Source organism: Convolutriloba macropyga, chromosome 5 (assembly GCF_964194025.1).
Source record: "Convolutriloba macropyga chromosome 5, txConMacr16.3, whole genome shotgun sequence".
In the NCBI taxonomy this organism is placed as follows: domain Eukaryota; kingdom Metazoa; phylum Xenacoelomorpha; order Acoela; family Convolutidae; genus Convolutriloba; species Convolutriloba macropyga.
In genome coordinates, this window is record NC_134472.1 from 15,442,866 (window position 1) to 15,461,778 (window position 18,913).

An 18,913-nucleotide genomic window follows, 5' to 3' on the forward strand; every position below is an offset into this window, starting at 1 on the left:
TTCATTACTTGGAAAATAGCTGTTTTTACCAAACTCATGGACACATACACATATACACACACACGCAAACACACAAAAACACTCACACACTCATACATATATATATATATATATATATATATATATATATATACATATATATGTACATATATGTTTGAGTGTATGTGTGTTAGTGAGTCTTTGGGTTCGTGTGAATTGCGCAAATGTGGGCTTGTGAAAATCCAGCATAACAACCGCATACATTAAAGCGTTAATTACTAATACTCTTAGCACCGGCCAAACCTTGACGCGCACTTACGCTAACAAAATATTAATATATGAGCCTTTATGTTCTCATTAGTAAACGAGCCTCAGTTTAGACTTGGAATATCCAAGTCCACTTTTAAATTAGAACAGGAGCTAAACTTACGTAGGCGCAGCAAAGACTGCTTGCTCATTTTTCCTGCTCTTAAATTAACAATTTCAACTCAGGGAACCCACTAAAAACAGGTGGGTCGATAGGAGAGCAATTATTCCCCCAAACTTTAAGGTTATCTAGTTTTAAGGAGCAGAAGAGGAAGTAATCAGACGCCAATATCATGATGAAACAGGCTCAGAGGCTCCCGTGGTTTAATTTTTTTTTAAAGGAAGCTCAGTAACAATTTTTTGAGATGGGTAGAGTGTATTCTGTCGATTTGTCGACCAAGAGAAAAAATAGGAAGCAGTTTAACTGTGAATGCGAACGTGGTTTCTCTCTCCTCCCCCCTATCGGCCCAATGCTTCACTGATAATGTTGAGGAAAAAACGGGATGACATTGAATATTGTTCCGAAGCACGACCACAGAATACTGTCCTTTTTTGCAAAATATAAATAAATTTTTTTAAAAGCATAACTGTTTAAACGGTTAAACTATAACCTGAATCTTCTGAACAAATTTTATCATTGAACAAGTTTATTTCTCAAGATTTTCTTAGTCACGGACTGATATTATAACAACTCTTGAAGAGAAGTGTTGAATTCTATCTACACAGCAGCTCAACCCGACTTCACTGGTAATTACTGTGCAATTTTATACTAGTTTTTTAATAACTTCAAAAATCTTTCAGCCTTCACTCTTTAAAATGAGACTTATAGCACCAACAGGTCCTAGGCAAAAATCTTTGCCTTCGATTTGCTATTTCTTACGGCAAGTTAGATTGGCAAACATAAAGAGATCCCGTATAGTGTTATATGTAGCAGCCCAGCCTGTTATATATATATACATATATATATGTGTGTGTGTGTGTATGTGTATGTGTATGATATATGTTAATATATATATATATATATATATATATATATATATATGTGTGTGTGTGTGTGTGTGTGTGTGTGTGTGTGTGTGTGTCTCTGCTGTGTGCGGCGTGGGTGTGTGGGTGCGTGCGTATTCATAAAAGCTAGCTAAAGCTGAAAACTATTTGCCAAGAAATGTTTAGTGCAAGCTCCGACACCTCGAGCACTAAAAATGACCGCAAGAGCAAAGTTATCTGTGCTTTTATTTACTTTGAAGTGAGGTTCCTTTCAAAAATGCTCTTTAAACCCGTATGCTGAGTGAACCAGCTCTGTTCCTTAAACCCGCTGAGTAATAACCTTGGTCTGCTTACAACATTAATCTGCTTCAGTGTTTTTTCTGGTACAGCAGTGTTGTATCATTATGTCACTTTCCCAGGGAAAACTGCTTTACGCAATCAAGCATAATCATCTGGTTTTAATTAGCACTGAGATGCAGAGCATTGAATTGACCAGGTTGAAGCTCAAGGGATAAAAGGCCGTTGCAGAAGTCATGATCATTTCACGCTTCTTGTGCAGCTTCTTCATGCAGTGTTCAGCTTCCCGCTTTGAGTCCTGCAAAGAGAAAAAAACTGACATCGTATCAACCATGTGAAAGGATACATTAATTGAATCATACAGTCTTTGACTCTAAACACTCAAATAGCAAATTTACATGATAAAGCGCTTATTTTCGGAGAGCTTTTTCAGTAACATTCCGATAGCAGAGTAATCTAAACTTTATATGAATCGATTGATATTGGTGGAATTCTGATTGATCATATTTTTAGAATGACACTAATAATCGCAGAAAAATCCAGATAGAAAAGTGCCAGTTGTCAGTCATCAGCAGCACATTGAAACCTACGTCAAATCTGTTCAACCTGATAATGCATTTATTATACTGAACGACAAAAGTAAGTTAGCGCCACCTAGTTCTACGAAGTAATAATAAATTTTCTGGCAATAATACTCCAACTTAATATCAAATTGCGTTTGCGTTGATAACCGAGAGCGTTATGATCAAGCTCAAACAATTCTCATATGTTACTTAACTTACTGCTGATTATTAAAAGTGGCAAAATATTATGCTGAACATCAGAAGTAAGTTAGCAAAACTATTTTTACGGAGATGAAGTTCAAGTTTTGATGAACTATTATTCCTTGTGATAACAGGTGATGTACTTTCGAAAATAATTTTTACAGCATTTATCCCATACAGTAAATATCTGACCTAGCTATCAATTTGTGATAATACACATTTGTAACTTAAGTATATACCCCACTGTAAACGCCGTTTTTTGGCAGTTTTCCCAAGAGTTTTTTAAGATATGACTCGTCGATTACACGGAATTTGGATGGTGTGGATGGTCTGTGGTGCACAATTTCACTCAACCGTTAGTAGCTTATGCATATTGTTGCGATTTCGCCAATTCTCAAAACTTCAGCGCGCCTTACCACCACCCCCCATATCATTATTTTATTTGCGAAAAAATGAAGAACGAATGGAGATAATACGCGATGGAAACTTATCAGACACCCTCGACGTAAAGTTGATGAACTCCATCCAAATTTCACAAGAAAAAGAAAATGGTCACAAGATTACCTTTCACATCTTTTCTCTTATGAATATTCAACAAAAATGCAAAATCAATCATAATTTAACAAACCTGCAGTCATCACAATTTGAGACAACTTCATTTTTATTTTGAATGGATGGAGCTCAATGAATGGACATTGTGAGCACCAGGAAAGCTACCGTTGCGTATTATCTCATTTCGGTCTTCTCAACAAAACGTCTAAAATACATGTGTGGTACGGACGGTTGAAGCGTTCAGAATTGACAAAATAGCAATTATGCATAAGTTGGAGAACTACTTACAACCGATCCAAGTTTTGCACCATAAAATTCAGTGCAGTAGACGAGTCATTGTAAAAAGTTGTATTTTGAAAAAAAAATTGATCAAAAAAATGTTAAAAAAATAAAATCTGCTTAAACTTATCAATATTGTAAACTTTTTAAATAGCCGACAATCGATTGCTGAGGCTATTATTGACCCTCTCTTCGTTTTTTACAATTCGAAGAATTTGGATTGTATTGGGGCGCTGTCTCGAAGAGGAGTATTGGTGGCGCGTCTTCGTCTTTTTTTGATCGGTAATTTTGTTGGAGTGTATTTGAAACAGGAAGTGAAATGCGTGAAAAAAGTGTTTAGGTCAATTGGCCGACGAGCAAAGAAAAGAGATGGTGAGTTTATGTTAGTGTTACGTTTTTGAAAAAGAGCGACAAAAGTAGGTGTGAAAGAATCTTCATAAAGATAGCAAATTTTTTGATCACAAGCGGCATTTTCAAGGCAGTTTTTCAGATTAAACTCTAATTTTTTCAGCATAAGATAATTGTATTGATCACTCAAAACAAATGGTAGTACGTTTGAAATCTTTTTTAACCACCAGAGTCAAAAAGTGATGTTTTTGATTCAATTTTGATCTATTTTTACCGTTTTGCCAGGTTGTTCGCTTTGCTTAGCAGTTTCTGTATTCTTCTTCAAATTTATATAGCATATGCAGAGTCCTATTGTTCGGTTTATCTGTTTTAGTAAATTTGGCTAGCTTTGTGATATAATTGTTATTGATTTTGAGTTTATTGACGATAAAGGAATACATTGTAACAAGTTCTGGAAAATTCTGTTTTTTAACAAGTCTGTTTTTAAAACTTTTTTAAATATTTTTGTTCATTTTAAGCTTCTCGCATTACTTCTTCTAGTTCAATCTTTAATTTGGATCTATTGTACAGAGTTTTTGCCTAAAAGGCGCATAGAACGTCAGGGAGGGCTCTTTCTACTGAAACAATTAATACAACTTTCTTAATTTTCTTCGTTGATTTTTTTTTATTTAAAAAGTTATGTCAGGTGTTGGGGGGGGGGGGGGGGGGGTAAAAGCCTGAAGAGAAACAGCAGTGAAATTTATTTGCCGATTGATTGATTGGAAATTGCATTACATTTTGTGGATATTTTTCTTCAAATATTTTGTCGAATTTTTTGTTGACACTGCCCTTCATTTCTTCAGCTTTCCCCGATTTTCTCTGTTTGAACGGTTTTGTGGCATCGTCTATCAATTGGCATTCGATTTCTGGATCAAAACTAACTGCCTTGAACGGCTTTTTGCCACTAGTTATTTTGGAGCCGCAATTCGTTATGAAATTTTAATTACGTTTGGTGTTTGCACAAAAATGTGCTTTCTCACTAGCTGTTATTTGTTCACATGCTGCATTTTTACATTTACTTTTACTGTTTTTTCAATTTTCCTGGATCTGCCTTTTCTAAATGGTTTTCTCAATCCGATCATTGCCCATTCTTGGTCTTTTTTGTACTTTTATTTAGTCAATGGAAATTCTTTGAATTATTTATCAGGACTTGTCCTGCTATGTTCTTTATTTCGTCGTCAAAGTTTCTATTAAGACCATATGACGCAACAATCACTGCAAATCTGCTTTTTGTTCATTCGTTCATGCAATTTCAACGGAAATGCGTGCGTGACGTCATTTTTCAATCGTAGTGGAGCGAGTTTTTCGCTCGTTCGCGTGAATAAATTTTTTGTCACACGTGACTTACCTCTCTCAAAAATGACATCCTCACTCTGAATTTGATTTTTTTTCTATACTTTAATTCAAAAATATATGGTCAAGTGAGTGTGTGTGTCAGTCTAATTAAAGGTTATTTGAGGGCAGCAAATAGAAGCAGCAATAATTTATACAGATTCTTAATCAAAATCTAACTTCTCAGATTCGTGTATAAAAAATTTTTTTTGGTCTGTTTCTTTTTCTATCTTTTTGAGATTGCAAATCTACAAAGCTAATGTGGCTACTTTCTGGCAATCTGTCATATTAGTTTTAACAATTGGTTGCAATTTGTCAATTCGTCGATATAAACAGTCAAAAAAGATTATTTCCTTTTTTAAAAGGAAAGTTTCTTTAAAAATGGTATAATGTTTTAAAGAACAGTCATTTTTGCGCTAAAATTTAACTGTTTTGGACCGGTGTTGGGAAGGGCACATCAGCATAATGCAAGCCAAGCCGGATATATGAAAAAAGCTCTTATGGCCTAGAAGAGAACAAAATTCAGAAAAAAGACTAGGCTTGGCTCCAAAAAGTACCAAAACTGAAATACCCTTAATTACTTCACAATATCGTCTAACCATAGATATAGGCATGACAGTCGGGCAGTAGTTCCCCACAAACTCTCTTGCAATCACATTCTCATTCAATGTCAGATTAATTGGAGGTTCATAGACGGCTTCCTTCAAACACAACTTCCAGTTCTTCCAGAAGGAATTGTTTCCGTCGTTTTTACTCGTACCCATGCAATCCTGCAGTTAAATTAAGTTTCTTTTACCAATTAATTAACGGTTCTGAGGGCGTGGGCTAAATAAGGTTACACAGATTTCAACTTCCGCGGTCTAATTGCAAACTAGGTCTACATCTTTATCTATTTTCTGAATCTATAACAACATTTTTAATAATTTTTTCTGAAACTGTGACAACCTCATTGATATGTTAGTGATGGTTCATATTAGCACACAAGTGATGGTTAATTAGTAGCGAAAACTGATTGATTATTGAAGAATCGTTTTGATTGTTTCGAGATAGTTTTGTATGGAATTTATAGTCAAACATAGACCTCAGATTGTCAAAAATAGCCGTTGACTCAACCCCTCTGTTGTTGAGATTGAACAGTAAAGAGAAAAATTAACAAATGGACGAAACCTTAATTTTTTCTAAGTATCAAAAAGCGCTCTAATTTGGTTTGCAATATCATTAGGTTCAATAATTATAGTGAGTTCAGCCTCTGAAGTGGTAGAAAATAAGCTTAAACATAACCGACTAACGTCGGGCGAATTGCTCTCAAACGACGGGCGAGCATAAACGAGAGAAAGCATAAACGAAGAGAGATAGTGCGAGAATAAACGTGATGGAGAACGAGAAGGAAAGAAACGCCAGACTTTATTTGTCCTGAAACCGATCTGCAAGACTTGAAAAGCTTCGTTGGCCAGTAATGATCGTTTAACTCAGAAACGGACAAAAATATTCAAAAATTTTAAAAACAATTGCAAATTTTAACAAATATCGAAATTCGTGATATTAAAATCTTTAGAACACCATTCCATTGTTTCAGAAGACCATCCAGAATGTCTATTTCAAGCTTTAAACCGTTTCACTGGCTCAAAGATCCATACACTTGGAACATAATAATTTTTCAAATTAAAATTAATAAATTTCGAGCCAATAAAATAATGATGACCATTCTACTAACTCTAGAAACTAAGCAGCAGCTTAGTATCAAACCTCGAAAGAGGTTTCTTGGCTCTTGAGGCTGGGAAAACCTAAAAAAATGACAATCAATTTCAAAAAACATGACAATTGCCAAAAACTTTTCGAAAAAATGCTAACACTCGTTAAATTTTAAAATCTTTAAAAACACTCCATCGCATCTAGAAACTATACAACGACTTGTTATCAAACGCTAGAGGTTCCTTGGCTCTTGAGCCTAGATAAGCCTACAAAAAATGAAAAAAAAATGTCGAAAAACTTGAAAAAATTGCAAGTTTTTTCAAACAAATCGATAAAATTTGTGATATTAAAAAGTTGAAAACCATTCCATTGCCATTTACAAAAATGCGGCCACCTTTTAGCAAACTTTTAAGCAGGTTTTTTTAACCCTGAGGCTGAAAAACCTTGAATAATGACAATAAAAGTTAAAAAACACTTAAAAAATGCTGTTTTTTTTTTAAAAAAATGCTAAAATTTGAGATGCTAAAATCTTGAAAAAAATTCCATTACGTCTAAAAACTATACAATAACCTATTATCAAACTCTATAGGAGGCGCCTTGGCTCATGAGGCTGGATAAATGTAAAAAAACGACAAAAAATATTCAAAAACCTTGAAAAAATTTGCAAGTTCTTAAAAAAAATGCAAAAAATCGTGATGTTCAAAAAGTTGAAACCCTTCTATTAGCACTAGAAACTGTGCAGTAACCAATTATCAAACCGAAGAGTGGGTTTCTTGACATCTAGGGTTGATAAAACTCAAAAAATGACAAAAATTTTGAAAAAATTGTGAAAATTTGTATAAATATAAATTTGCGTGTTTTTAGCGAGCGGTTGTTCGTCAGTAGCTAGCCACGGGGGGATGGTGCTGATGGGGGTGGCAACAGTCGGAATGGCGGGCAACAGCGCGGTGGGGGGGGGGTGGGGGCAATAGTGGGGGGGGGGTCAACAATTTGGGGGGGGTCTTCAACCTAAGAACCGCTCTTCACACCATAAGTATAAGTCTCCAAAACAGTTTGAGCTGAAACAGAGCTGAAAGGCTCTAAGATCACTTAATGCCCGCTGGGCGCTACCTGTTTATCCCGTTTTTGAGGACGAAAAGTCAAAAGCGTCAGACGAAAAATCGGTCAAGCGAAAAATCGCATAAAAAAAGACCGACAGGACTAATAAAATTGCTACAAACTTCATTTGAGAGCAATTAATTATGATTAAAACACTCACGTGCACATTTTAAAATGCCGAAAGTCTTTAGTGCCAGAAGTTAAAATGCCAGAAGTTGCTAATTAGCCAGAAGTTGACCTCCGTTGACTTTCATCATTTTAAAACGCGTGCTTTTTGTGTTTTAAGCATGGTTACGTGACTCTGTGGAAGCCACTTCGAAATTCTGCCCAAATATCTCGAACCTCTTCCCGGTTCTCGATAAACGCCAAAAGTTCTCAGTGATTTCAAGCAGAGTCACGTAACCGTAACTAACAATTAGCAGCATATTCTAGGGAATTATCATAGCTTAATGCGCGTTGTCTTCAAACTTTAAGCCTTAGTGCCCGATTTTATTGGTTTATTCCATTTCTTTTTGTTTTGCTTTTTGACCCTGAGCGGGCTCGCGTCATTTTACTGAATTAACTCTGAATTCATTCAGATAAAAAAGTGAGCGAAGTTAGTCAGAGGTCAAACATGAAAGAGACGACATATGTAAAACAAAATAAACAGTTCAAAACAAGAATACTAAACGAAAAAAGTAAGTTAGCACCACCTATTTTCACGAATGAAAATTTCTATTTTGAGGCAATTTCTATTTTGAGGCAACAAGCTAAAATTGAATCAAGAATACAACTTTTTTTGCCATTGATCCCCTACACTAGTCTTCTCGTCAACCTACGAAATTCAAATAAAACGCACCGTTCAAATAGCACAAATCCCAATCACAATAGAAAAAATTAAACGAGCTCAAGAAGTGACTATCCGCCTCATTGGTAGAACAGCCTTTGGTTGCCAATTAAGTATGAGCTTACACTCTGGAATAAAAGAAATCAAATGTTTTCTTTCTAGAGCAGAAATGAAGGCCACAAGGAGAATAGATAATAGAATCCTCGAAAGTCTAATTGTGTTAAAAAATTTCAAAAAGTACCTCATATTTTTTAACCACAATATTAATCGTCAGAACACCAAACTGTTATTTATTAGAAAACATGTAAAAATTTCTCAAAGACAACCTAGCAATCTCTCACCAAAAAGCGCTAAAAAGGCACAGTCAAAAACTAACTAAAATCTTTTTGATAACCAACTAATGAGTAAAAGCAGTTCAATCTCAATATAAAACCAGTTAGGTATTTCAAAGCTGCGATTAAGGGACTGTAACAGAAATAGATTAACAAGCACAGTAAAAAAAAACCAAAACTGATATTTTTGAAAACAACTGTTCTCGAAAGAAAGAAGACACTAGTTAGCTAACAAAACCAGGAAACTGTTTTGATTTTGTTTAATCAAAAAGCAATGATACCTGCTTTTACTGAGGTTAAGTGACTGTACCAACAAGTTCTACATACAAGCAGGCAAAACCCAAAAAAAAATCAGTGCTTCCTTATTTCACAATTCAACCGCTAGAAGAGTTAATCAAGGCAACAAAATGTTTAAACCGTTGTACGCAGTATTGAAACGTAAAACCGTTCTATTTAAAATGAATTAGAGACATGGATAGCTGTCGTTAACGAGATTATTGATAGGACAACCAAAGGAGCTTGAAAACCAGAACACATCAGTAAAACTGATATTTTTTGAAAACAAGTAGTTTCAAAATCGTTAGAACCGTTAGATAATTTTAAACCAAATTTCAACTTTAATTACGCCTCATCAGAGAGCCAATTAGATCCACCGATGATAATAATACGTGATAGAACTTATCATTCGACTTCTCAATGACAACTATTTGCAGCTGTTTACAATTAATGAATAAGATATAGAAATGCAATTAGCAAAAACTAGGTCAGCAGCTATCTGATGTACATGAAACATTTATTGCTGTGGCAAGCATAAGAAACTGGGTGAGGATGGGGGAGGTGAGTTGTCTAAACTCCAAAACTGCCCCAACAACCATATGAATTTGCGCCTCCTCATTGGTTACGGCACCTGTTTCGCTGCCAATAAAAAAAAATACGCTGAGCTAATTCAATAAAAGACTTCTTGCCTTTCCAAAATTCAAATGCGCATTTTGGTCGAATTTTTACCTCTGTTTTTCTCAATTTTTTGGAAACTTTTTGTAAGCAACTGCAAGGCATAAATTGAGCAAACATATTGTAAAGCTTTCCGGATATATACTCGGAAGCCGAATGACAATTCAGCACATTTCAATTGTTTAAAATCATCATTCAAGAGGGTTTTCACTCACAATTGGCACCACAAAGAAAATGCACATAAAACGATTTTTACTCAAGATTTAACAAATTGCGCTCTAAGAGAATTTTATTTTTTATTAATTAATTTAGAAGTCCTTCGTTAACTCAAGCTCAAACTCGGGCTCAAGTGCCCTTGGCTCAAAAATTTACATATATATATATATATATATATATATATATATATATATATATATATCTCCGAAGTATATTCTAACTTGTTCTTACAGCTTCAGTAAATCATACACTCCGAGCTCAGTGAGTATTCCAACCAGCCTCTGAAAGACTGAACGCACGTTATCCTGTCGCTTCGGACAAAAGTCAAATTTTTTTGTGCGAGCAAAAAAACTTTCAAAAATAAAAACAGTCCAGCGTAAATTTTGCAATAAAAAACGCGGAACGTAGCCAACTATTTTTGGGAGAATTGCTCTCAAAAGACTTGCGGGTGTTTGGCTTCGGTAGTAGCCAGTTGGTGCTTAGGCATTCATCAAGTAGGTGTGAGTGGAGGGGGGTTAAGCATTTATGGAGGGGGAGGGAGGGGTGTGGGAAAGCCGAACGAGAGGGGAGTCCAAATCGCCGAATTAGAAGGGGTTGAAGGGGGTTGACTGGGGGTGCCAGAGGGGGATCAAACTATTAAGAGTAAGAACTAGGAACCGCCCTTCACACCTTAAAATTGTCTCCTCGATACAGTTTTGCTGAATCGAATACTTGGAGACTAGTAAGGCGCGAGGCTCTAAAAGAGCTGCTCGGCGACTTAATGCCCTCCGAACGCTACCTGTTTATCTCGTTTTTGAGGGCGTAAAATCGGTCAGACTAAAATTTGGTCTAGCGAGCAATCTCAAAAAAAAAGAACACAGGACGGATTAATATAATTGCTACGAACATTGTTTGAGAGCAATTGAAAATGACTGATATAATTACATCAAGTTTTTTTCACGAATTTTAGGACTTGGATATCTAGTACTCTCATTCACAGCAGGTCTGCTGTCGGAAGAATTGTTCTAAGACTACCGACCAGCCAGGTTGCTTTTGTTTTAGCTCGTTTAAGAGCAGGGTGGCTAGTCTCGGAATTTATCGAAAAACGTGCGTGGGGGAGAGCGGATAATCGGTCTAACACTTATATCATGAATATCAACCACCTCAAGCTTTTTTCATCGATTGTATTGAACCATACACTTAGAGCCTAATAAAGCTCTAAAAGAGCTGCTCTGACTCATCCCCTCTGTATTTAACAGTTTATCCTGTTTCAGAAGACGAAGCTTAAACTAAGATTGCTGAAGCAGGCGAAAGAATGTTCTAGAAAGAGTGTAACTTTTTGATGAAGTGTAAAAAAAAACGTTCAAGCAAAAAGAATGCATAGAAACAATCAATAGATTACTATAAAACAAGGAGTTGTGCAATTTAAACTCTGAACACATGTAAACGACAGCTAGGTTGGGAGAGGGGGCAGGAGTTGGTAGGTAGGAGGTAGATAGGTATGGAGGCTAGGTGGAGGGTTGATGGAATTGGGCAGGGGGAGATAAGTGGAGAAAGGTGTTAGACAAGAAAACGTGTGTAAGTAGTTGCGGAGGCGGAAGGAAGCTGAGGGATGAAGGTAGGGTGGTGCAGGTAGTTGTGAGAGAGGATTAAAGGGGACTCGTAAAGGATCAGAAATTCTAAAAAAGACCTTTTAACCTTCTATAGAACTATGGTGGTTCCTAACCGTTATACAACAAAAACAAAGCTAATATGAAATTCTCGCGTTGGAACATAAGTCTAATTTTGAAAAACACACGCTAAAATGTTCAAAAACAAGGATGTCAAGATCAAGCCCCTAAGTATTGTCTCTAGGTGCACATTCGATACTGACACAGCAAGTCAGTGCTGAAACGTTATGTCAACATAGAGCTTTTTAGGGATGTCAAGTGTTCTGTTAATGTCTCAGCTGGCGCTTTCTTTTTGAGATAAGTTTGTTGTTTCATTATCATTATAAAATGAATTATATCATTCAAATTCCGTCTTCTCTAAAGCATTGAGCAGCAAAGGAAACCGCGTCCTCTAAGTATTTACTGATGTTACTTGGAATTTTAAAATATGGATTATGTTCCTTCAAGAGACTAGAGTAATTACTCTAATAATTACTCTAGTCTCGTGAAAGAACATAACCCTTAGTTATAATTCCTTGTAACATCAGTAAATACCTCAAGCAAGTGGGTTCCATTGGTGCATTCAACGCTAAAAATTGCGATTCTTACATCTTTTCACCTAATTCATTGCAATTTCTACGACTTTTAGTCATTTTTATTGTTCAAAACTCAAACCGGCTAACTGCAAGCCGCAAAACGGATCTATTCTGTTTCCCCCCAGTGTTTTTATGACCCCCAGTTACAAATTATATGTTGTTATATAGCTTGTTACTATGTAAGAAAATAGCACGTGCGCCTGGGGGTCATAAAAAATTATGCTCACTAAGCTGGGGGGCCAAAACAAAATAGATCCCGCAAGACTATGGTATTATGCTTCACTCTACATTCCGATGCCAAATAGTTGTCAGTCTTTGAGTTCTAAAGCTAGTCTTGGCAAAATTATGATATTGATAAAACCTTACAGAAGATATGTTGCGCCTTTATAAAAAAGGCTATGTTACTCTTATCTGCGCTGAAAAATAAAATAATCTCTTTTCTGTCTAAATAAGAATACGACCGAAAAAATTAAAAAAGAATCAATGAAGCAGATGGTCGATGAGTTAAACATACTGCCAGAAGGGGGGAGGGGTTGCAAAGGGAGGGCGTTTGGGCTAAAAAAGGGTCCAAACCTCCGAAAAAGTTATCTTTGCCATTATTTTATGAATAACAGCAGCTTTGTTAATTAGTACACTTAACAAACAGTAGAAATTGCCAAGTGATTTAGTGCCCTCTACCGGTTTTAGGGACCAAAATTTAAAAGTGTCAGAGAAAAAAACTGATTATTATTGCAAGAGCCATTTTATTTAACAATTTCTACTGCTGTTTTTGACTTCTAAAGTTTTTTACATCTATTTATTAACAAATAATATATGCATAATATTTGCAACCGCCAGGCGTATGTTCGCACGTTCTATATGGACAAACTACGATTTGGTCCGAAGTGACAGATAGTTTGTATCAAATTTGTAAGGAGATCTGAGCAGATGCAACTATTGTTAAATTTTGGCATCTACTTTTAACCATTCTCTGGTTCTTTCTTGTTGTTCATTTCTGCAACCATGCATACGTTGAATAGGTAGAGCTTCATGTCAAGGTAGTCAATCTTATCTTACGCAAAAATTGGATTTTTTCTGTTTATGCCCCCACATTATGCGCACCCAGTTACAGAGCACATGCCATTATTTTAGTAAATAAATGTGAAAATTTATAGCACGTGCTGGTGGTTGTTGCTTCAGGGTTTATAATACCAATAATGTCAAGATGCTAGATAATTCTCCCAATACAACACGTTAGCACTTGAGTCTATCCAATTATATCCCCGTGCCCAATTATAGCTCCTCCCCATTGTGGCATGTTTAACAACATAGCTGGCAGATTGCCAGAAAATAGCCGCAATAGCTTCGTAGATCTGCAGTGTCAAAAAAACAGTAAAAAAGTCAGACCAAAAAAAATCGTCTTTTCATTGAAGGCTGATATGTTCTATTTTGATTAAAAATCTGTATAAATTTTTGCTGCCTCTATTAACTGCTCTCTAATAACCTTCAATTAGAGTTACACACACCCATTTGACCTTATCTCTTTGAATTAAAGTAACTAAAAGTCAATTTCAAAGTGAGGAAGTCATTTTCAAGAGTGAGTTAAGTCACGTGTGACCAAAAATTCAATCACCCGAATGAACTAAAAACTAGCTCAACTAAGAGCAAAAAATGACGTCACACATGCACTTCAGTTGAAATTGCATGAACGAATGATGAAAGAGCAGATTTGAAGTGGCTGTGACGTCATATGGTCGTAACAGAAATCGCGAAATAAAAAACATAGCTGGAAGAATTCCGGAAGCGACTCGAAGCGTCAAAACTTCACTAACAAAACCGTAATTGCAGCGGAAGCGACTACCTTTTGTGTTAAACCATTAACTACTTCTCCAGGTCTGCTCTAAAAATTGGTGAAACTTAAAAAAGTGTCAACAAGAGTAACAAAATGCAGCAAAATTTTATTTTTTTTAAAAACGTTTGGTAACATTAAAAAATCCAAAATAATTAATGTGGTTAAAAACCTGATAGTCTGAAAAAGCTGACAACTTTATCAATAGCCCTGAAATAATTCATGATTCTAATCTGAAAAAGATTGCGAAAGCAAAGGGCAGACAATAATCTTAGAAACTAAGTAAAATCTTTTCAAAAAAGAAAGCTTAAATTTAAGAATCAGAAAACACCTATAGTTACATGTCTAATCACTGCGTTTAAGACAAAAAACAACACACACCTGTTAATTATTGTTGTACATATGATAGACAACATGATTTCATACTAAATCAAATAAAATTGATCATAGAAAAAACTTAAGCAGCAGAAGAATATTCAAAGGCAAAAAATCGCTTAGTACCAAGGCGGGAAGAAGGCTGCAGTAAATAGTCATAATTTGAAATTTTGGAAAAAGCTTGCCATCAAATTCTCAGTACTGCCATATGTTGAATGAAATCAATTGCAAACCAAAGAAATGACGAAAATCTAAGAAAAAGCTGAAATCATTCATTTTTTACATTTGAAAAATCAATATACCGAAAATAAATGTAGGTTCCAGGACAAAGCTAGCATGATACTAACTCGAATGTGAAGAATATGGACGTAATGTAAGAAACACCGTACCAAAAAGATTTTCTTAAATTTTGAAAGTTAGAAATCAAATTAAAAAGTTAAGAAAAGGGAATACATTTCATTGTTCAGCGTTTGAGACATCGAAAAGACAACGAGTCATCCAAAAAAATCCATCCTCCTGAAAAAAATAAAAAAAATAAAAAGCAGAATTCAAACACACGAAAAATTGGAACATTTTGCAAAAAAAGGAGGTCAAAAAACTGTTAAAACTGCATTTATGAAAATATTCTAACTGATTTTCAAAAACTTAACGCCAAAAAGTTAATGAATTTTTATTGAAACGAAATCAAAGTCCCTTATATTGGATAAAAAATACTATTTCTAGTAATTAAAAACAAAATAAAAAGAAAAAACTGACAAAAATCGGGAAAAAAGACTACCAAAATTGGATTAGCAAATGTACAATTTTATAAAACAGAATTACATCGAGGTAGAAAGGTGTTGATTAAATGAATTATAACAGGGATTTGCCATATTAACTGATTTTTGACAAAAAAAACGGCTGAAAGATCCAAAAATGGAGATATTAATAGAAAAAGGTGAAAAAATAACTAAAAAATAAAGATATATGTGCCAATTTTGAAATTGAAACGCATTTTCAGGCTCTGCAAAACACTCTGGCATCAATTTCCGAGGGTTACATTTCAATATAGCATCGAATAAAATTTATTTCAACAAAAAACCAAATTACAAGCAAAAAAACTGGGCCATTTAGACTAAAAAACGGCTAAAAACGGTTATCTATATGTGCCATTCAGTCAAAACTATTTTCCAAAGTCAAAAAGTCATTCACTAAACGCAGCGCATGATCAAAAAACTTCTCTCGCTTAGCGAAAATCTGTCCACCAAGACAGCTTTTCTCACTTTCGCTTTTAGGTCAAAATGCCGCGTGAACAAATCTACTTCCTGTAAAAAAAACCGAGAGAAAACCAATACTCCTCTTCGAGTCGTAAAAACCAAGAGAAGGCCAATAATAGCCCCAGCTATCGCTGTGCGGCTATTAATAATGGGGACTACACTAATTGACAAAAGTAAACGAACAAAATGTAACTATACATGCTAAATTGCCTGTTGTTGTTGTTAATTTTGGTCAAAATCTATCAGGCCCTTTCTTTTTTTTTCATATTTAATCGACCCATAATCATCAGAAGTTTACGAGATCTAACTGTGGATCATTTGATATAAAAGTCACAAGAACCGAAAAAAGTTATGTTGACTAAAATTAGTTTCTAAAACAGGCAGTTTACCATGTAAAATTGTGTTTTTCGCATCTATTTTGTCAACGAGTGTATACGTTATATGAGCGCTTAGCTTGGGGCGAGGGGGATATAATAACGAAGACACATTTTTTCTGAATGATTGAAAAAATTCCTATATTGTAAAAGAGCAAAGTTGGGGAAAGAGAGACTGACGATGACTACTTTCCTTCATCATAATGTTGAGAACTCCGTATGTGAATTCCTCAGGTCCCTGCTTGGAGTGGTCAGGTTGTGGCAAATTGGTTGGATTGGTTCCAGACATTAAAAAGACAACGCTCAGACAACCTGACAAAATTCTCATCGCCGATTTAAAATGACTGCAATTCAGATATTTCAGAGCAAGTTAGCGTCCAATTGCAATTATGAAAATTAAGCATTATCTGTTTTGAAAACCTAAATCATTTAAGGGGTTTAGATAGATTTCTTGAGACTTCTGTCTCCCGTTATACCGAGCACGTGCATGACGCCTTTGCAAGCCTGCTTTGAGGGTAGAAATAATATGCACCCACTACGCTTTTTATGGGATTTACAGACAGAAAAGGTCCCGATCTTGTTTACACAATCTCGGAGTCATCACTTAATCCAGTCGTAATCGGTCTATAATCCGACTCTCCAGATAATAATTCACAATAATTCAAAACTTAGCACAAATTATATCAAATGTTTAAAGTTAAGGACACAATTTTCATAAATCATCAACATCACAGCTCAAGGCAATTTATAGACATGACGCGACTGACCAGACATCGCGAAAATCCCACTAGAAAAGTATTTGATTTCCGTTTACCAAATTTAGTAAAACCGAAATTCTATGACAGATTTTGGCGAAAATTCGACAAAACTAATCAGTAAAAATTGGCATCAAGAATCAATGCCAAGCTCTTCAAAAGTTATTTTGCAATATCGCATTTTGCAGAAATCTTATTTTGCAATATCGCGAGCTTATTTTCATTTTTCAGACTGCATCAAATAGATCGAATACCAATTTTTGTTCTATGGTCCAAAACACTAGGACAAAATTTTCAACCAGCTCTTGAAATGAACAACACAACACATAATGGCATCCCCAAATCGTATCCATATTCTCTCATCTCATGTGGGGTTGTTTTGGAGCCCCAGTCAAAATAGGACGGTTATCTTGCAAGATCTTGCATTCTTGCAAGAATCTTGCAAGATTACGTATCATCTTGCAAGATCTTGCAAGATTCTTGTAAGATCTTGCAAGATAACCGTCCGGTTTTCAAGAGTCTTGCAAGATAACCGTCTTGCAAGAAGCGCCGGAAACGTGCCTTAGCTGCTGCATGGGCCTCTTTGGCTTCTTTGAAGATTAGAGAATAGGATTCGACCTATTCTCTAACCGTCAAAGAAAAGAAGGGAGACTTTAAAATTGCTAAGGCTAAAACGTATAAATAGGAACATCATCAAAATGGGGGTCACAGAAAGGGCAGGGGGTTTTTTGCGCTGTTTCAATAGAGAAAAGTTGTATAAAACATTATAAAGGCACAGCTGGAAGACTCTGGAGGCTATATTATCACATCTTTTGGTCAACAATAAGCTATTCACACATGGTGTAGGCTAAATAAATTAAAAAAACGACTAATCATAATTTTTTTTGGAAACTGGTGTTTAAAATACGTTATCAGCAGTAAAGTACATTTGAAACTTTCTGTTTAGGCCCGAGAAAAAACTGATTTAAGGCAAAGATATTTTCGACCCAAATTTTTTACTTTTAGCTGTGTGTTACCATCAGTAGGAGTGCAGTTCACCTATAGAACGCTTTTTAAGTGGATCGGAAGGCCAACAAAAGTGACCATTTACGATTTTCACCATGTACACACTTAATCAACAAAAAACCTTATTTTATCGCCACACAAAACGTAATATCACCTTTTCTGCCTACCATACGTGTATCGTCAACTCGAACGAACAGCCATTGATTAGTTTCTATGGTATTTGAACCCTATTTTTAATTCAATGTGACTGAAGTCAGTGAAAAAGTCTTATTTCGCTATGTACACATTCAATCAGTAAAAACTTTGCTTTATCGCAACGGAAAACGTTAGATCAACGTTTCTGACTGTCTTCAGGTTTAAAACTGCTAAGTTTTTGGGACGGTTATCTTGTAAGATCTTGTAAGATTCTTGCAAGATAAACGTCCGGATCTTGCATCTTGCAAGATAAACATTATTTGCAAGAGTCTTACAAGATCTTGCAAGATAAACGTTATTTGCAAGAATATTGCAAGATCTTACAAGATAACCGTTGGAGTTCGTCTGGGGAGCAAATTAAGATATTTGTTTTTACTTAAAAATGTTTGAAAAGTATAATTACGCTAACTTGCACTGTAAGTTTGATCTGTTCTACAGGAAGCGAAAGTATAATTGACTTCTGCAATTTGGAGCTAACGGCAAAAATTTGACTGTATGGTGAGATCGTTCGCACATTAATGATCAGTCACGAAAAACAGTAGTCTTAAAGAATTAAGGGCAGTCAGGTAATAAAACGTCGAGGCATTTCAACTTAGTTAATTGGTGTCTAAACACTACACGTGGAAAACACATACGCAATGGAATTGTGTTTTTACCTCAAATTTCTCTATGTTTCTATTATAAATCCAAGCCTTTTCCGTTCCTTGTCAGTAACCTAAGTCAAAGTGCCTCGGGAGACTAAAATTTTTCTCCTACCATAAACTTAACTTTTCCGACCACACCTAAGTAGAGGGACTTTCGCCGATCAAGCAAGAAGTCATTATTTCATACTTTTTCAAGCGTCCCATTTTTTTCAATATTTCACGTTTCATATCACACTAGACTTTGAACTTAATCAGTTTTTCA

At 35.4% G+C, this 18,913-nt stretch overlaps 1 protein-coding gene across 1 annotated transcript; it reads right to left on the reverse strand.

Annotated features, from left to right (window-relative positions):
* Positions 1-1,468: 1,468 nt before the first annotated feature.
* Positions 1,469-18,528, reverse strand: LOC142339834 (uncharacterized). The gene is made up of 4 exons (XM_075390133.1): positions 18,417-18,528; positions 16,244-16,396; positions 5,480-5,648; positions 1,469-1,864 (listed from the first exon to the last, which is right to left on the reverse strand). Exons 2-4 carry the CDS (start codon positions 16,378-16,380, stop codon positions 1,718-1,720), a joined length of 453 nt encoding a protein of 150 aa, XP_075246248.1. The 5' UTR covers positions 16,381-16,396; positions 18,417-18,528; the 3' UTR covers positions 1,469-1,717.
* Positions 18,529-18,913: the final 385 nt, after the last annotated feature.

Excerpts from the sequence above, each read along its gene's own strand:
- LOC142339834 (XM_075390133.1), bottom strand. The coding sequence starts at position 16,380 with ATGAGAATTTTGTCAGGTTGTCTGAGCGTTGTCTTTTTAATGTCTGGA. Across the intron at positions 5,649-16,243 it reads CTCAACATTATGATGAAGGA|TTGCATGGGTACGAGTAAAA; the intron begins AAGTAGTCATCG and ends TTAACTGCAGGA. Across the intron at positions 1,865-5,479 it reads CTGTCATGCCTATATCTATG|GACTCAAAGCGGGAAGCTGA; the intron begins GTTAGACGATAT and ends TTCTCTTTGCAG.